The 20,437-nt window shown below is 31.9% G+C and overlaps 2 protein-coding genes across 2 annotated transcripts in view; one reads left to right on the top strand and one right to left on the bottom strand.

Moving 5' to 3' along the window:
* Positions 1 to 779: 779 nt before the first annotated feature.
* Positions 780 to 6,966, bottom strand: LOC129227517 (estradiol 17-beta-dehydrogenase 8-like). The gene is made up of 2 exons (XM_054862094.1): positions 6,711 to 6,966; positions 780 to 2,728 (listed from the first exon to the last, which is right to left on the bottom strand). The coding sequence occupies exons 1-2, from the start codon at positions 6,874 to 6,876 to the stop codon at positions 2,136 to 2,138; spliced, it is 759 nt and encodes a 252-aa protein (XP_054718069.1). The 5' UTR covers positions 6,877 to 6,966; the 3' UTR covers positions 780 to 2,135.
* A 486-nt stretch (positions 6,967 to 7,452) lies between these two features.
* Positions 7,453 to 20,437, top strand: part of LOC129227269 (ubiquitin-conjugating enzyme E2 J2-like) — a 60,880-nt gene continuing 47,895 nt past the window's right edge. Inside the window, exon 1 of the mRNA XM_054861788.1 lies at positions 7,453 to 7,571. The gene's annotated coding sequence lies outside the window, so the exon portion shown is untranslated. The remainder of the gene's footprint in view (positions 7,572 to 20,437) is intronic.

Below are 20,437 nucleotides of genomic sequence, written 5' to 3'. Positions count from 1 at the left end.
GGTAACAAAACACACAGTAACAGTTACATATTCTTATTAACATGGTTCCAGTGATTAGTTTTTGCCGTATTTCATTTTGTATTTCCGTACCCTATGCGAGTTATCCCCCTTGCAAATGAGTAAAATTTTTACATTTGACCTTGAACTTTAACTTGTTGCCATTATTTTAATTATTAAGCTACAGCCACGTAACTCAGCATGTAAGACTATCATCTTATGCACTTTAACATCAAAGCGTAAAATTAACTATCATAATTGTAATTCAAATAGATTTTGGCCAAAATGCAAAGGTCTAAAAGTCCCCTTTTTGTCTATGAAAGTCACTATTGATGATCTCTAAAAAATCAAAGGTCTAGTTTAGAGAAAAAATAAAAGTGGTTTTAAACATCTTTCATGTGCAGCTTTTAGGGATATGAGTTTCAAAAAAATTAAAAGTGATCGAGAGCACCCATCCGTCAAACCTCTATGGATTGACCCTTTACCAAGTTGTAAAAACCCACAGGAAGAAAAAACCATTCTGGAAGTCTGACAGAAACAGGAATCAAACATTTTCCTCTCTTTTGTTCACTTCTACAAATGTGGGCATTTCTTAGTGGGGCCTACTCCTTGTGACTCTTTCCTGGTTTTTGGAAGTTTTATTATTGCAAGGTTTAGATTATTATTTTAGTGGTGATCAGCCTGGGCCAAAAATGACCATTGTTTAGAGATTACTGTTGTTCAAAGGGAGTCATTAAGGGAGGTTTTACTGTATTCTGTTATTATTAGGGTATGTTTATCATATTATTAGAGTTTTCATTATCATATTTAACAAACATCTTTACAAAGAAAATAATGAATTTATTATTTAAAAATTTCCAAAAATATTCATATTATTTTCCAAAGCTAATGACAAAAATAGAAAACATATAAAAATATTACAGCTAATTACAATCTTAGAATCAAAAATATATGTATATGTGAAGACATTTTTCTTTTGAATATTCATAATATTTACAAGAAATACATAATTTAGTATTGTTGTGAATGCATGAATTAATTTTTTTTTTGAATGTTTTACAGAATTTTCTTTGAAATGATTACAGAAGGTATTAAGATGGAAAAAAAAAAAACATTATAGTAGTTACTTTTAACCCTTAAACCCATCATCTGAAATAGAATATTTAAGTTTGCTCTTATTAAGATGGTTTTTTTTGGTAAAAATTAAGATGCTGATGCATTAATAACATGAAAAACACATAATTTACAAATTATTTATGTTCAATTATTTATAAAATAAACAAAAACTTAGAAAACATATACAATGACAAAAAAAAAAAAAAACTGTACCGCTTGCAAAAGTTCACATTAAAAAAAAATCGCTAGAAAAAAAAAGAGACCAATTGTTCTGTAGCTTTTTTCGCAAAAAAAAAAAAAAAAAAGATTAACCATTAAATAGATTAATCATCATATAAAATTACCAGTCAAGTATCATAACAACCTAAATAGATATTGACAAGCTAATGAGTCGCATTTCAATTATTTTCAGATAGGCGACAAAGCATATGGAATCATTTACAAATTTGCAACTCTTGCCTGCAGTCGCTCAGTGAAATTCCTGATTAAAAAGGTTATTTGTGAACGAACCTTACAAAACATTGCCTATGAGAGAATAAATAAAATTTGGCTCATTAGGTCGCCAATACTTTCAGTTTTCATGATATTCAACTCATTTTTTTTTTTTTAAGTTGCCAAATCTATATGTCTATGAAATTTTGAAAGTTATAAATTGCTGACTTTTGAACATGCACAAAGAGAAATTAATTACTTTAAATGGTTATCAGTATTTCATGAAGTTTTAGAAACTTTTATTTCAAATTTTAGTATAATCATTCTCTTGTATACTGTTGAGTTTTCTGAAAGTTTGGCAGTCTAATATCTTTCTTTTACACAGGCCCAGATCTATAAATTTTACCCCCCCCCCACTGCAACAAGATCTGTAGGGCTACAAAGGCTAGCAATGCATATTTGCAACCTTATGTCTTAGTGCTAGTTTTTCCAATTAATTTCTTGGGCTGTTGTGCCCCTTAAGGACATGCCCCCCCTCACCTGTGCAGACCTCTGTGGGGGTCTGGGAGCATGCAGATTTGGGCCTGATTTTACATAAAAAGTCCTCCAGAAACTTGAATTACGCTGCCAGTTATGTATGAGCTTCGACGTGAGGCCAAAAAGACGCACACATCTGCTATTTCTTCAGGTTTGCCTAATCGTTTGAGTGGAATTTCACTTTTTATACGTTCTATAACTTTATCTGGTACAGTGGCTACCATAGGCGTATCTATAAAACCCGGCATCACAGCATTGCATCTGATATTATATGTAGCTAATTCCCGCGCAACAGTTTTTGTCAAACCCTCAACTCCAGCTTTAGATGCTGCATAATTACACTGACCAACATTTCCTATTTTCCCAGAAACACTTGAAATGTTTATTATTGAACCATCATCTACTTTAGTATCTATCATAAGCTTACTCACTGCCTGAGTCATTAGATATGTTCCTTTTAAATTTACTTTTATGACATCATCAAACATGGACTCAGTCATTTTTAACATGAAGGTGTCACGAGTTATGCCTGCACAGTTCACCAAAACATCAGGAATTGGACATGACTGCTTTATTTTGGACATCAAGCTTTCCACAGATTCACTATTAGAAACATCAACAGATTGTGCAAAATGCTTGACTGCATCTAGAAATAAAGATTTATGGATAAAGTAGGAATAAACGATTAACGAGTCACATTTTACACAAATAGAACTCATCAACAACAGCTTCTGTATTGCATGTTTTCATCCTTTTTTATACTTTGAATCCTATATAAAATTTATCCTTAATATTAAATTCAATGACTTAAGACAAATTATAAATTACAATTGAGGTAGTGAGAAGAAAAATAATGTGTATAGTATTAATTAGACTTTGGGTGAGTAAGTGGGGGACAGGAAATTTCCCTAAGCAATATTTCCAAACTGAAGTTCCAAAAACATGATTTGAGGATGTCTTCAATGGTATTGGATGAAGGCTCTCTCCTGGAAATTTTTCCAAAATTGAACCCATAATTGAGCAATTGCAGGCCACCTTTTAATGATGTTGGGAAAGGGGATGGGGTTGTCTTCTTCAAAAATTTTTAAAAATTGAAGTTTCAAAAACTGCATTGTTAGACGATCTGTGAAGATTTACGAGGTTCAGGAACTCTTCTCAGGAATTTTTTCAAAATTAGAGTTTTAATAAGATTAGATTACAGATTTATGCCCCGTCTTGGCGAGTTTTTAGTGTTGGCATCAAAGAAAGCCTCATCATGAATTAAATATACAACATCTTGTCCTCAAGTATAGATGTCGTAAATATTTCTCGGTAATGCTTTTTTTGTGCCAACAAGTAGTGTAGTACAATGTAGATTAAAAAAACATACAACCGCAACAAGAAACATCTTAAATATATGCTTCAAAAACACCAAAAAATTTGAAACTTTTTGTATACAAAGAAACATTAAATGCTTATATTAGCTTATTTCTATAACAATTCAGAACATAAACATTTTCCAATAAAAATAAAATATTTTTAAAAACATACATTTCACCACACAAAAGCTTTTTACAAACTTTAAAGAAAAGAAAGTGGTTGAAATTGCAATATTTGAAGGAAAAAACATCCCAAACTAATTGCAAATATAAACAATATAAAAATATCATAAAGTAAATTATGAATATAAATGCTACTAAATTATCAATACAATGTGTCTACAATTTTACGTGAAATAACACCATGTTAATGATTTTAACGATACTAAAGTTAGCCACTTTCTGTGGCAGTTGAGTGCGTAAAATGTACCTTTTCGGAAATGAGGACGCTGTAAAAATATTTATCTGTACAAAAGTTCACTAACACTTTCGAAAAAAATGGGCAGGGAAAACCCAAAAATTGGTTTAAATTTTCGATATATTACGGAAAACTGAATAAGGCATATTCAGTAAATTACCGCCCATTAGCCAAGGCTAAAGCAGAAATGCATGAAATACACCGCCAGCTCTGACATTTCCAGCCAGTGTTAATAAGCACAAAACTGCAGTCCTCGGCTGGAAATGTCTGAGCTGGCGGTGTATTTCATGCATTTCTGCTTTAGCCCTGGCTAATGGGTGGTAATTTACTGAATATACCATGCCTTGCCTTCAATATTCGAGCTGAACCGAACCATTGCTTCGGTCACTCGTCTGGTCTGTGCCAATTATATTAGCTACCAGTTTGTTTGCCACTCTTGGCTTCCTTTAGAGGTTTTTCCTTCTCCAGCTCAGTCACTTTCCTATGCCGGGTTGATGAGTGCTAATAAGCATGAAACTGCAGTCCTCGGCTAGAAATGTCTGAGCTGGCAGTGTATTTCATGAATAAGGCATGTTTTCAATAATGATTAACTTCAAAAATTAAATATTAATACCATTAGCCTAGAAACAAAAGATTAGAAGACTAACTCCTCAATTAAATAACAGATTTCAATCCGATGCTATGAATCCGGAAATCGGCAAACTTCTCATGTACTCGCTAAGCCAAACTTTCACACACCCAATGATTTCATCTCTAAAATGGTTGCTGTACCTAATGCACCTCTGCAACCCAAAGGTGCCCATATGGGGACAAGTGGGGACTCAAGCCCGCCTCCCCTTTGAAATTGAATTTTCCTTGCGTTTAGTACTTTTTTCTTTGCAAAAATGTAAAAACATTTCTTCTCCAGCAATTGATGAACAAATTATTAAAAATGTCAAATTTTAATAACTCTAATCTGTACTGAAATCGGTTTCTATGGGGAAAATATCCTGCTGAACCATGGGAAAATATCTGAGTCCCCGCTTAAAATTTTGCATATGGGCGCCCTTGCTGCAACCTAAAACACTGAATTTTCGACACTGCAATTGTAGAGCAACAACTTCAATAGCAGTATTTATTTTACCATCTTCTAGTTACTTTTCCCTAACAAAGCACACTTTTACAATTTCTGCTCAATGCAGACTGAATCTGCAGCTATAAACCTAGCATCCCCACAGGGTTACAACTTTAATATAATGTCAAAAATGCATCATGGTGACCAGATTCCAAAAACATTACCGGCAACAAATAGCAAAATGTTTTTTGTCTCAATATTGGGTTACGAATTAGAAAGAGAATACAAATACAAAAGTGACGACCAGCAACAGGCTCTGGGCCCAGCTAGACTGATCCTAGTCAATTTACAATCCCCAGTGAAGATCAATGTCCCTCTTAAAACTGTCTACTTCTTTGCTCATTACCACCTCTTCCGGTAAGCTGTTCCAAGGTTCCACTACCCTGCTAAAATAATAATTTTTCCTAATATCCATGTTAGCCTGAGATTTAAATAACTTAAAACAATGACCCCTTGTCCTGTTTTCAGTGCTAAACTTTAGCCCCGTAACATCTTTCGTTTTAATAAATTTAAACAGCTGAATCATGTCCCCTCGGTCTCTTCTTTGCTCAAGACTGTACATTTTTAGCCTTCTAAGCCTGGAATCATAATCTAAGTGGGAAAGTCCACTTATTAGCCTTGTAGCCCGCCTTTGAACCCTTTCCAATACATTAATGTCTTTCTTAAGATAAGGAGACCAAAACTGAACAGCATACTCCAAATGGAATCTTACCAAACTTCTATATAAGGGCAGAAGAACTTCTTTAGATTTATTTGTTATAGATCTATTGATAAACCCAAGTATCTTATTGGCCTTGTTACTAGCAATGCTGCACTGTTGGCTAAACTTTAAATCCTGACTTATTAAGACCCCCAGATCAGTAACTTTGTCTGTTAGAGAAGAGAAGAATAAAAATCATTAGAAATAGAGGGTGACATACAGCAGCTGAGAACTAGAACAGAATTTTTAACCTCATAATTTTCCCTTCATTTTGGGCTTTCTGAAAGATTTGAGAGGAAGAGCTCAAATTTTCCAAGCCCTTTTCTTAATTAGGTCTTGATTATGGGTGTACGTTCAAATTGAGTGTGTCTTCCAAATCGTCCTTGGATTTGGGAACATGTCACCAAATAAATGCCTAGAAAGTAATGGTCACTTTCCGTTAAGTAGCTAAACTAAGAAAGGTGCACGCTATCTTTACCATACCACCATTTTTAAGTAGCTTGCATGACTCATTTACTTATCAAGCAATTTCTACAATTTTCATTTGAAATTTCATTATAAGCAATTTTAACTAAATAAAATTAGAACAGACATCAGTAATAATACTATGAATGTTTAATGTACATTAAGCAAAATATCTTTCGTGCAGTAAACTTTTTAGTGAGTCCCTATGGAAATCTTTCAAATGGGACTTGAAAAAAGATTCTGCTTTTCTTAATAAGAATGAAGATTGAATTACCCATTTAAACACACTAAGCAGTAACTTCAGGATTCTAACACAACTAATGAAAAAAAAAAGGAAAAAGGAACCATGCAATAATGTTTTCAAGAAAGGTAAGCGGAAACCTAATGGACTTTCGAAATTTTTTTTTTCTAACTGACCAATTATTTTTGTTTACATGGAAAAAAAATTACAGTTGACTTACATGTGGCTAAGGATTTTTTAATTTTAACCTTATGTATTTTTGTTCTTATAGCTCAACAAACCTCGTATTTCATAAAATAAAGCATCTCTAATGCACAAAATTTTTACATTACCTTCAGCTGTTTGAATCGTTTCTTTAGCAGCATCGTCATTTATATCTGTTGCAATGACAGTAGCACCTTCTTTTGCAAAAGTTAAACAAACTGCTCTCCCAATACCACTACCCCCACCAGTCACTAATGCTGTTTTACCTTTCAACAAAAGTGAAGAATAAGCCATTTTAATTATTTCCTATCAAAAAATAGAGAAACACAAATTTGTTCGAAGAAAATTAATAGGATAAGAATTTATTCTTTAAAAATATTGCTATTTTGTAAGTTTATTACTTGAAGGTAAAAATTTCTTATCAAGATTTTAACAACTCACTCAAATTAAGGAAGTCTTGATATTGGAGCAGACGAAGCTGCTAAATGATGTTGCCACTTTTTTAATTGAATGCTTGAATTTAAAGGGCTGCACAAAACTCAATCACAAAATCTTAAAACTTAATTAATATTCAATGAAATATTGAAAAAAAAACTTTTTTCGTTACTTCATCTTCATTAATTAACTTCGATTTGTGCTCCTTAATGTTGTTATTTCTTATTTTGCATTTAAGTGTATGTTCGAATAGAGCAGCTATATAAATTAACCGGTTGGTTAATTTAATGACGTCAATGGAAGCTTTCATAAACTATAGTCACCGGTAACCACGGTTAACTAGTTGCTCTATTCGAACATACCTTATGTATATTTGGTAGTTTTCTATTCCTGCTAAAATTCAACTTTCATCTCAACTTCACTGTCAAAACTGATTGCGTTTGTTGTGTTTTTGGTATTGGAAAAGAATTTTTTAAAAATAAATTTTCTGTAAAAGACATTTATTATTGCATCTTGAAGCTCAAAGAGAATTTATTTCATTCAAGATTTCTAAAGTAATTACATTCGATTTAAAATTTTCAGAACCTTCTCTTCTGCATTATTTTGAATTTCAGTTTAAAAGTTAAGATATTTACACATTTTATTGTGAATTTTCTTTTAATCAATGCAAGAATTGTGATTAAATTTATATTCACGTGCTACTGTTCTTAAGCAGTTACGATGTCCTTTCATGATTAAACATATATTAAAAAAAATTACAGTAATTATATATAGTGCATATTTCATACATTGAAAATCGGAAATACTCCTCAAAAAGTTAGCTAAGCGTGTTTGCAGGCTTTTTGTGAACAACATAGTTTGGTCATCTTTTTCAAAATGGAAAAAAGAGAAGCATTTGGCATTTTAAAAATATTTCATTTCAGTACTTTGTTTTTCGTTTAATATAAAAAAAATCAAACATTCTAAATTTTAAAACTAAAAATGTTTTATGTGTCCTCTTTTGCTGTCATCTTCTATTCCATCCTTAAACTTTTTTTTTTTTTTTAATGGAATTGATTACTATTATGGTCATCATTGTTTTCATCGATTTCACTCCAGGAGCATAGGTATAGGATATTTTTTCTGGAGGAGTCCAAAACAAATATGAAAATTTTTCAACTTAAAGTTTGAAAATATTAAAATCCCCATTCACAGTGAGTTGTTTAAAAAATTTTTGGGAGTGGCCCCGGGCCCCTTTGGCTTCCCCTCTAAAATATGCCGAGTTTCAGTTTCACTCCTTCTCTGTCCAGTAGTTTCATGCCTTGAAAAACCCAAAACTATGTATATTCATACATACTATGGGAATATTACACTTAGCGTAAGAAATCCTTCGAAAAATCACTGGTCCTGTAAATAAGCACAATCATAAAAATATACTGGTCCTTTTTGCATGATATGAAATTTGTTTAAAACATTTACTAAAAGTTTTATTTAGTAAAGTTTATTTGAAAGTTTTATTTACGTCTTATTAAACCCCCTATATATAGGAGCTGGCGCATCAGCTTAAGATGAGCCATTTTGGGTTGGAGCAGGTGTTTGAGTGGTTGTCTTTTGTAGCGAATTATCGCGTGTAGTGATTTTTCACTGTGAGCGATAATTAGCAGCATGTGAATTGTTTGTTAAACAAAATAATATTTTTGACCAATTCAGTTAAACCCGAAATTTTGCTGTGTTAACCCCAGCTGCACTACAATGAAAAATTCGATCCAAAATGGCTAAAATTAAGCTGAGGGGCAATTCCATGGTGTCCGACGTAAAAAACGAAGAAAAATTTCTCAGTTTTAATTCCGTTTACCAAATATAAACTTCCAAAATGATCAAATTTATTTACAAGATACTTACTACATCCCACTGAATAAAAAATCATGTTAGTTTTTAAAAATAGATCCCTAAAGTATAAATTTAAAAAATTTAAAGAGTTGGTGTCGGACGTAAACACACAAATAGTAAAATTGATATGGTTCACTTAAAAACTATTAAAAGTCTGTGAATTAACTTACATTTTAATTTTAAAAACAGCATAATTCTGAAGTATACTTATGATTTAAGCATATTTCATATGATATTATAAAGAATATAATTATTTAAAAAATATTTTTAGCTTGGTGTCGGACGTAAATTTTTGGGACACTGGGATAAGTGGGTCACCCCCAAAAACTGAAATAGCCATATAGTTTTTATACTATTTTACATTGATCATGTCACGGTTCATCAGCGTGATTAGTTTTGCATATATTTGGGTTACCTGGATTTTTTTTCTAGGTCATAAAACTTAGTCAAAAAAAAAAGAAATTCTGAAAAATATTTTTTGGCGCATTTAAGCAGCATTTTTCAAAGAAGTGTTTCTCAGTTAGCATTTATTTTTTTATGATCATTAAAAATTCATGTACAGTTTAACTTAAAGTGCATACTGCAATCAGAATTTTTGAGTAAAATATTATTACAAACTCTTTTATAGGAGGCACCCCACTTACCCTGTAAAATTTCGCTATAAGAGGTCCCCACTCTAGGGTAAGTGGTTCCCACCATAACAGTGAGGATTTGAAAATCAAAAGCAATTCTGATGAAATATTTTTATTAGTGAAATACAGGACAACTATGATGACTTAGTAGGAATTGATAGTTCAGCTACAAAAGCGGGTGATTAGTTATTTGTGAAACTTACCTGAAAGAAAACCATCAAGTATGGGTTGAATGTTCATAATGGTTCTTCCTTAGCCAACTTTACATAGACGCAGTCATTTAGTGTTTCCAATTTCTTTTTCCACTTATAGTTTTGGCAAATTTGCCAAAATTGATCTTAATCAACTGTATTACAAAAGAAAGGAGAAACACATTTGAAAACATATGTTGTGTAAAGGAATGTAACCAGGTGTCGGACGTAAAATTTTTTTACGTCCGACACCTAGATTTTAGTAAAAAATATTCACTTGTTACAAAATGAAAATAGATTACATCAAAGAGATTGAAATTCTTACTTTGTACCCAAAAATACATGTGTGTAGCTTTAAAATTATTGACTCAGCATAATTAACTGCGCATTTTGGTGTCGGACGTAAAGTAAAACACTTAATGTACCCTAGGGGAATTCTTTTACAAATCAAAATGAATTATATTTTGACCATTTTTGCAACACATTGTATCTTTAAATGGTTATTCATCTCAATTGGGCAGTTCTCAAAAGGTGGGAGCAAACACAGACCTCAACTTTGAAGCTTCAACACCAAATAACTTTCATTTTAATTAACTCAAAAATTTTTGAGTTAAATTATAATACTGTATAGAGACAAGAATTGACATAAATTATGGAAAAAATGCTCTTTAAATGCCCTTAAAAAAATATTTTCTTTGCTAAAAGGCGCAATTTTGGACATACCAAAACGTTAACTGAACAAATGTACCATTAAAGAAAAATTTTTTAAAATTATTTCCATATGTTTCAAAAAAAATTTAAAGGTATGAATCTTACACTGAATAATTTTTTGTTAATATTTTACACGAATAACAAAAGTAAAGACAGAGTATTCACTTTGTAAACGATTTTAGAAAATAGTAAGTTTGAAATTTGATGCATGTCCAAAATTTACGATCTTTACAATGCTATTTTTTGAGAACTAAGTATATGATGTTTTCATTTTAAAGGTGTTTATCGAGCCTTAGAATCAATTTTTAATTGTTTAAAAGTGTTTTCATAAGCTTTTATGCAGTATCTTAGAAGAAAAATAATTTTTTTTAAACGTACATGTGAGATGTCCAAATGGCGTTACGATCTTGACGCCGATAAATTCTGTCCATTTATTCAAAATTTTTGATGATCTACTGTCTTCTAACCTCAATAAAAAAGATAATTATAATCGTATCTTCTTTAATCCATTGGTATTTTGCATAATTAATATGTTACACATTGAACAATACATAAATTACAGTAGAAACATGGCTGCTTATGATCGAACCGAAAGCCATTTTGCGCTAAAATCGCCAAGCAAACCTCGTTGGCGACAGCACAGTATACGATAAGCTAAAGGTTACCAGAGGGGAATTCCAATTTGACAAATGTAGTTTATCGTGAGCTGTACCAGTTTTGGCGACTTTATCACCTGCGCTAGCATTTTTTTCTTTTTTTTCCCCGCTTTTATTATTTTAGAATTCTTTTTCTCTTCTTTCTTTGGAAACATAATTTAACGATCTCCAAATAGAAATACGAATTTCTTTCTTCAATAATTTCTTTAGACATCATTTTAATCCTTATGACATTAGAAAAAATATTCATTATTAAAACTGATGTCACTTTTTACAATTGTATTATTTTTAATTTGAAGCTTTTTTTTTAACCTTGCATCAATTTCTTCAAAATAATTCCAAAACTTTATTATAGTTATGTAAGGAGCAGCATGTATAGCCATTCAAGTATTTCATTAATTATCCTCTTTATTATTAAATTGCAAAATTTAAAAAGTAGTAAATAAAATTTTCATTGGAAAAGTTAAAAATCAGATTAACAATTGTCAAAAATGGTGAAACTTACGTTATGATGATGTCCAAAATCCGTTACCTACAGGAAAACAATGTCCAAAATCTGTTACCTACAGATTGCTGATTTAATTTGCTAATTAACAATTTTTACAAATACCTGCTGTCTTTTCATGTTCATATATTGTGTTCTAGGTATGCATACTATAGAATAAAATCAAAATTGATGTCAAATTCGAAAATTTTTGAAATTGCTCAAAGTTAACTTTTTTGTTCCCACCTTTTGAGAACTGCCCAATTCATAATATTAGTATGTATTTTTTTTGGAAGAAACAGAATTTCTTCGAGAGTCACCAAATATGGTTTGAAAATACTCAAGATGTTGACCTTAGTTCAACCTCCTGTAACTTATTTATGACTGAAGTGATCAAATTTTAGACAGGCATTTCAAAATATACAACTCTTTACCTTTAAAATGACATCTAATTTGTTTAGAAATTTTAATTTTGAAAATTTGATTATCTGGTTGACCTTATCGTGGAATTGCCCTGAGGCGTTGGCCTATTTATATAGCAGCTCTACATCTTATTTACTTTTCACAAAATCTTTATAATCTAGCTAAATCAGGGCTGGTAACTTTTTGAGAGTTTGGTGTTTTTATCCGATTTTAACTATGATGTCAAAATTCCCTTTTTGACTTAATTGTCAAAAGCCTAAATTTATGTCCGAAAACTATCTCATTTGATATTTGTACCCAAAGTTACTGAAACAATAAATTTTGATTTCGAACACTAAGGAAACTTTTGGACTGTTTTGGAGTTTTGATTGATAAGCATTAAAAAAAAAAAAAAAGTCTTACATTATTTTTAGTTCAAGAAGCTGCTTGTTTGTAGAATGCAAGAGATGAATAAAAGAGCTACTATAAGTACAGAATACATTTACACATAATATTTATTCTTCTTCTAAATTTTTCTCCCCTCATAGCATGCTGTAACAAAACACCAGTTTAGAGCCTTTTGTACACCAAGTAAATTTAGTTTTGTTTTGGAATGGATCAATCCAAAACTGGAGAAGATCCTCTCATTGATGCTAAATAGCACCTTTCTATCCCACACTTGCTGACACATCATGCTCTCAGATATAACTTTAAGGATGTGGTGCAGATTCAACTTCAAAAGCTATTAGAAACTTGATGAATTCGGTTGTATATGAGGCAAATATTAGTTCATTTATAAACAGAGAATGTTTATTAGTTCACAAAAGTTAGAAAAAATAGTATTCTCCAAATATTTAGATCATTTATAGTTAAACCATTGAGTGCTGATTAACTTAGTTTCACTTTTACTCAGAAGAAAAAAGACATTGCATAAATCCTGACTTGGAAGAATTTTTGGATTGTTAATAAAATTGCTTGTTAACTAATTGTTTTACTTATTAAAAACAGGGTGGCGACAGATCAGGGAAATCAGGGAAAAGTCAGGGAACTTTATCAATCAGGCAAATATCAGGGAATTTAGAAAAAATTACAAAAAATCAGGGAAAATTAATTTTATGAAGGAAAAATTTTTTTTTTTTTTTTGCTTTACAAAATTAAGTACTTTAATTCCCTACGCATTTTCGGCCAATTATCTGTTTAAAAAAAATTAAATTAATGAGGAGCGATTATACACTGCCGCATATTTGTGCATCTTTTTTCCTCAACGTCAGAGTATTGAATCTTACTTATTAACCAAAAGATGAACTTCCTAAGATTGCTTCTGTGTCTGTTAGGTTGTTTATTTTACCTAGCTTGAAATTTCCTTTTACGCTTTCAATGCTACGTAAAATAAACAACCATACAGGCAAAGAGGAAACCTTCATTAATGCCTGAGCTTCTTTGCCTTTATTCCATTTTCTTGAAGTAATTAGCGCACTGTAATCACGATTTCAAGAAGAAATCTTTGGTTTTTTAGTTAATACTATAAAAGCTTAAAAGTTATTACTTCTTCGTGTTTTTAATTTAATTGCTAAAATTGAACTTTCAATAAAAAAAATTTTGTTTTTTTGCCGTTATACTATTTGTTGTCACCGCAGATTATAAAGGTTTTCTTTTCTTCAGACTTAAGTGATTCTTTAATTTTATAACCGAGTTGTATTCTTCTTTTATATATTTTGAAATTAACTAATTGCTTTTTTTTTTCTTTTTTTCCCCTGCATTTCAAAGTTGTTTGTTACAAAAGCAATCTAAGAGTTTTTTCCCGTTACATCCTGAAATCATTTGAAATAGAGTTAACTTGTGTACTTAAGTAAATATCTTTATTTTTTTATTGTTAAAATGCTGTATTCATTCATTAAAACCTATGTTCTTGATTAGGGAAAAGCTCCCTATGAATGGATGTCAAATGTTTTCATCTGTTTTGCATAAATATGTTGATTAGTTATATAAGAATAACTACATTATTTCTATTCTTTTACTATTACTTGTTATTCTTGCAACAATTATTATACTGTTTGAAAACTTAGTTCAAAATAATTTCAATTACTTTTTAGTTCTATCACAAATACACATATGTTTTTAAGAGTGATTTTAATAGTTTCTTAAAATTCTTATGCTAAGTGGTTTCTGGAAGTAAAGTATTTTTTTTTTTTAATTTTCTCTAATCTTTCCATATAGAAAACTTAATATACTGTTTTGTAGGGGGGTTTTCCCCCAAAAATTGCCTTGATATGTTTTTTTTAACTATTTTATTAAAAAAGTAGCATCTTTTTAAAATATATCTTTAGTTCAACAACTTTACACAACTTAAAACGTTTAAAGTACTGCATTTTATACAAACATACAATGGATTTAAAGTAGAGCAAAGAATGAAAACCATTATCATTGGTAACGTAAATCAGGGAAATTTGGTGAACTGAATCAGGGAAATCAGGGAAAAGTCAGGGAACTTTTTTTCACGATTCCTGTCGCCACCCTGAAAAAATTTTGAAAGAGAAACCTGGATTTTAATTTAAAAATCTATAATCATTTTTACAGCATAACAAATTAATTTAAAGGATAAATTTTTAATTAATTTTAATTAAAATTATTCATTTAATTTTTAGTTTTGTTTTTAGTTTGATTTTTTGATGCTGAAAAGTTATTTATGTGTTAATAAAAATTATCAATGGTCAATGTATTTGACAGGTTTTTGAGTTTTCGACTAGTTCTTGACGTAAAAACCAAACCCTGAGCTAAATTGCTTCAATTAAAAATTCCCATAAGAAAAAGTTTCCTAAATTTAGTTGCCAAAAATTACTAAATAAAGTTTTAAAAGTGTAAATAAAATGAAATTTTCCAAATTGACGATAATTGATCACCGGTCACACTAAATTTAATTGTGGTCGATAGCAATTTTCACATGTTTCAGACCAGTAGACTGCCAATAATTTCAATGCTGCCCAAGTGGGCCTCATCTTCGGTAGATAGGTTTGATTTCTGAAATGTTCAACTGAGACTCTGGAATCCCCCTATGTTGCGTGTGTTCTAAAGGGTACAATATACCCTTCGCTGGTTTTAGAGGGTAGGTGGTTCATTCCCAGTGATAAGAATAAATGGTTACTACTTATGAAACTAATCTAGAGCTTACAAATGACACAAGCAGATACATTTAAATGTTTTATGCTAATGTTTATATGTTACTGAAGTACTGCCCATTCTTGAAAGCAAAGACTACCACTCAGATAGACATAGATTTCTAAAATTTTCTTTGAAGTACTTGTTCTAGAGATCCTTCATTTTGGTTTGAACTCCTTCAAAACTCCTTCTTTCTTAATTCAAGACATAATTTTTTGTCTATGACAGTAGCTTGAAATACTTCAGTTGACAACTTAACTTTGTCACAAGGGTGAAGGTATAAGGGTGATTTTAATGTAGTAATTTTGTATATTTATTTTTTCATAAAGATGTGATTTACAAATTGATCATAGAAGTTATGAAAGTTTAAGGTTAAGATATTTTAGATGACTAAGACATTTCAATAATGAAGTAAACCATGCTTGAATGGTGCTTGGCTATTTTTTTCAAGTTTTATGATTATTGCTTTTCCCTCCACCCCCTCTAAGCTGCTGTTCAGTTTGTCTAATTGTTGTTTAAATATTAAAAAATATATAAGCAGATGTACTACATTAAGTGATTGTGTTTAAAAAAAAAAATTGTTTAGCAAATCACCGTTATGATATGAGTCATCCACAAGTGATGTTATGCCTTGAGGGGAGACGGGTTTATGAAAATGTGACAAGGGGAAGAGAGAATGACAAAAAATAACATCATGCAGTTATAACAATATGTTTTTAAAAATGACATGTGATAAGAGTAGGAGTAAGATAAAGTGTGACACTTTGTGACAAAGGGGAAGGGGGTCAAACTTGTTGAAAAAAAAAGGGTGACATTATTTAAGGACAGCCCATTAGTACTCCTTCAAAATCTCATTTATACAAATACAAATACAAATGTGACGACCAGCAACAGGCTCTGGGCCCAGCTAGGCTGGTCCTAGTCAATTAATTAGTCCCCAATGAAGATCAATGGCTCTCTTAAAGCTATCCACTCCCTTTCTCATTACCCGCCTCTTCCGGTAAGCTATTCCAAGTGCCCACCACCCGGCTAAAGTAATAGCTTTTCCTGATTTCCAAGTTAGCCTGAGATTTAAATAGCTTAAAACAATGACCCCTTGTCCTGCTTTCCCCGCAAAAATTTAATCCATTTACATCTTTCATTTTGATAAATTTAAATAACTGAATCATGTCCCCTCTGACTCTCCTTTGCTCCAGGCTATACATGTTAAGCCTATTAAGTCTGGTATCATAATCTAAATCTGAGAGTCCCTTTACTAATTTAGTTACCCTTCTTTGAACCCTTTCCAATACAAAAATATCTTTCTTCAGATAAGGCGACCAAAACTGAACAGCATACTCCAAATGAGGTCTTACTAAACTCCTATATAAAGGCAGAAGAACTTTCTTAGATTTATTTGAAATAGATCTATTGATGAACCCAAGCATTTTGTTGGCTTTGTTACTAGCAATACTGCACTGTTGACTAAACTTGAAGTCCTGATTTATAAAGACACCCAGATCCATAACATTTTCTGCCTGATTTATGACTGAACCCTGTAAACGATATCTCATACGCTTATTTCCATGACCTAAGTGTAGCACTTGACATTTCCCTACATTAACTGCCATACCCCATTTATCTGCCCACTTAGTAATGTGATCTAAATCCTCTTGCAGCTGTTTTACTTGTTCTTCATTTTCGACAATCCCCATAACTTTTACATCGTCAGCAAAACAATTCATGCTTCCAGAAATATTTTCATTGATGTCATTCATAAATATAATAAACAAAAGAGGCCCTAAAACTGATCCCTGAGGAACCCCACTTAAAACATCACTCCAATTAGAATGATTTCCTCTCACAACTACTCTTTGCTTCCTACCAGTAAGCCAATTTCTAACCCAAAGTAAAGTTTTTCCTCCTATTCCAATGTCAGCTAACTTGCTGAGAAGAGCAACATGCGGTACCTTGTCAAAAGCTTTTTGAAAATCAATATAAACAACATCCACACATGTTTTGTTATCTAAAGCTGAGGTAACGTTGTCGTAGAAATGCAATAAATTAGTAGTACAGGATTTACCTTTCCTGAAACCATACTGCAAACTAGTCAAAGTCTCTAAGAACATCATGATCTTAATTTTGATCAAAGTTTCGAAAATCTTACTAATCACCGAAGTCAAACTTACAGGTCTATAATTCCCAGCAATACCTTTAGACCCCTTCTTGAAGAGTGGCGTTATGTTAGCCAGCTTCCAGTCCTCTGGCACCGTTCCCGAGTTATAAGAAGCATTGAAAATATTCAAAATAACATCCACTAATTCCTCTGCACATTCAACTAAAATTTTTGGATAGATATTATCTGGTCCCGGAGCTTTAGTTGCTTTAATCTTTTTCAAATGAAATAAAACCTCCTCCCTGGAAAATACAAAATCCTCAAGCTGTATAATAGCTTGTGTCTTGTTAGTGTCAACTGTAGAGATACAGTTATCGTTAAACACACTGGAAAAAAAGTTATTTAGAACATTTGCAATATCCCTATCGTTTTGGATTAAATTTCCATACTCATCAACCAAAGGCCCAATTTGACTGTTTCGAGCTTTCCCAGAATTAGCGTAAGCAAAAAACCTCTTAGGGTTCCCATCAATGTCATCTGCCAGCCTCTGCTCCAATTCCCTTTTCTGAATCCGTACCAAATACTTAAAATTTCGCCTTGCCTTACCATACTGGAGCCTCTCCGCACTCTGACCAGTTTCTTTAAACTTACGAAAAGTGGCTTGCTTATAATTAAGAGCTTCTTTAGTCTCCCTGGAGAACCACATGGGCCAAATTTTGGTACTAACACCTTTTCTCCTAAATGGAACATAGTCCCCAACGGTTTTAGCAAGTTTATCCTTAAATTCCGTCCACTGCTGATCTACGTCGTTATTTTCCAACCCTGACGAAAAAACCTCTTTCAAGCTCTGCCTAAGTGCAACAAAATTGGTGTTTCTGAAATTGGGCACAAACCTAAAAATATCATCTTTGCACACTTCAAATTTAACCCGGAACCTAATGCTGTTATGATCACTATCTCCAATATGCTCCCCTACACTCAACCCCTGAACAAAACTACCTATGTCACAAAAAACTAGATCCAAAATGGCCTCCTCTCGAGTTCCCTGCGTTACAACTTGATCTAAGAAACAGTCACCAATTACTTTTAAAAATTCCTCTTCTTTGCCATTACCAGGATAAAAATTATTCCAATCAATACCCGGAAAATTGAAATCCCCCATTATGATAACGGATCCCTTACTGGACATGTCACTAATAATACGGTACATCTGTTCATCTTGTCCCTGGTTTGAATTAGGTGGCCTATAAATGTTTCCAAAGCGTAGCTTTATGCCCTTACTGCTCATCAACTCCAGCCAAACCATATCAATATCAGTAAGCTTATCATTTATGACCAATTCATTGCAAATAAAATTGTCTCTAACATAAAATAAAACCCCACCACCTCTTTTACCTACTCTATCCTGTCTGAACAAATTATACCGAGCAATATGTAATAACTCTGCATCAGATTCAGTAGCCCATGTCTCTGTAATTCCAATAACATCCAACTTCTCATCCATAACTATGCTTTTCAATTCATCCATCTTGTTCCTAATACTGCGAGCATTGGTATAGAAAACTTTAAGCATGCCTAAGTTGCTTTTATTTAACACCCTGAAATTTCCTAAATTACAATTGTTAACATTACTACTCTTGTTCGTCACTTTATTTCCTTTCCTAGCAATACCCAAAAAAATTTCATTCTCTCGATACTTGATGCTTGAACCATGCCCCCCATTCCAACTTAGTTTTTTGACTCCGAAGCCCTTAAAATTAATCCACTAACCATTTTGACCCCTGTAGAGCTCAGATGCAGGCCATCCCTAGCAATCCAATCCCGTTTACAATGACTCCATACATCAATGAACCTGATACTGCGCTTTTCGCAAATTAAGGAATTTTTACTCCTTCCAAACTCCTCCAAAACTCCTTCATTTTATTTCTGAAATTGAGTACGAACCCTGTAATCATTTTTGTTAAGAGAGTGCAATGATCTAGATTAACACATTATTTTGACCCTTTAAGTTACACTTTAATAGTTTTTAAAGATTTTGGGAGGTAGGGAGCAGCCCCCGTGCATATAACAACATATAAATAAATATAAAATATAAATTGGTGCATCATTAGTGATGTAAAATACCTGGGTATTTAATTTTAGGGGTAAATACCCAAAGTGGGTATTTATTTCAAAAATTTATATTCAACTAAAACACTTTTCTGTCAATTCAACTATGTATATATATAACCAACCATATACAAAACAATAAATTTTTGTCCAAAAATTGTATTTTGATCACATATTTAAAGAATTATTGTGTGAAACAACTTTGCAATCTAATATGATATTCACATTAAATGTGTTAGATATGCCTAATCAATGTCCCCATCTTTCTTTTTTGTTTTTCACTTTTCAAAGCAAAATTTAAAGTTTTACCATTACAAATACAAAGTGAGTGACAAACTAAAGCCTCCAAAATGCTAAATGCCTATCGCGTTCTCCCTTTTAACATAGAGCAAAATGATCCCAGTAAGCATATTTTCGGTCTTCTGGCTACTGCCATTTATCAAAGGTCGAAAGCTTTAGAAATTAAAAGCGGAGAAAACAATTGGTTAACTTCTAAATTTAAATTTTACAATTAACCAATTAACGATTTGAGTTGTTTGGATCCATTGTCATAGCAATACCATCCATGTATTGCCGTGAGGTAGTAGCGTTGTTTGTGTACCGGCGGAGGATCACTTTTAAGCAAATGTGATAGGCATTAGTATTTAGGAGGCTTTGGACAAACTGATTACAACTCAAAGCCAAAACTAACTAGTAACATGATATTATGAAAAAATCAAAAATGAAAAGTTGTGCTAGTGCCATCTATGTGACAAAATTAAACTTAAATCCTTTTGCTTTACCCCTTAAAAAATTAAATTATCCTGCCATCCTATTTAAGTTTTAGAATAAGTTCATTCTAAGTTCTGACAGTTTTTTTTTTTTTTTTTTGATAAGATTTCATTATGCTTTTAATTAAAGAAATTATAATGTATAAATTTTTATATTTTTAATCTTTCATTTAACAGTTTATGTTTGAAAAAGAAAATCATCACCTTTTGATACCACCTAAAGTTTTTTTTGGCAAAATGCGCGCACAATTACTAGGGGATTTACCCTGCCTTAGGATAAATACCCCAAAAATATATTTACCTTCCCCACCTGACATCACTAATTGCGTGTATTAAAAATAGTTA

The sequence above is a fragment of the Uloborus diversus genome, chromosome 8 (assembly GCF_026930045.1).
Source record: "Uloborus diversus isolate 005 chromosome 8, Udiv.v.3.1, whole genome shotgun sequence".
In the NCBI taxonomy this organism is placed as follows: domain Eukaryota; kingdom Metazoa; phylum Arthropoda; class Arachnida; order Araneae; family Uloboridae; genus Uloborus; species Uloborus diversus.
This window is presented reverse-complemented; position numbering and strand designations above follow the sequence as displayed.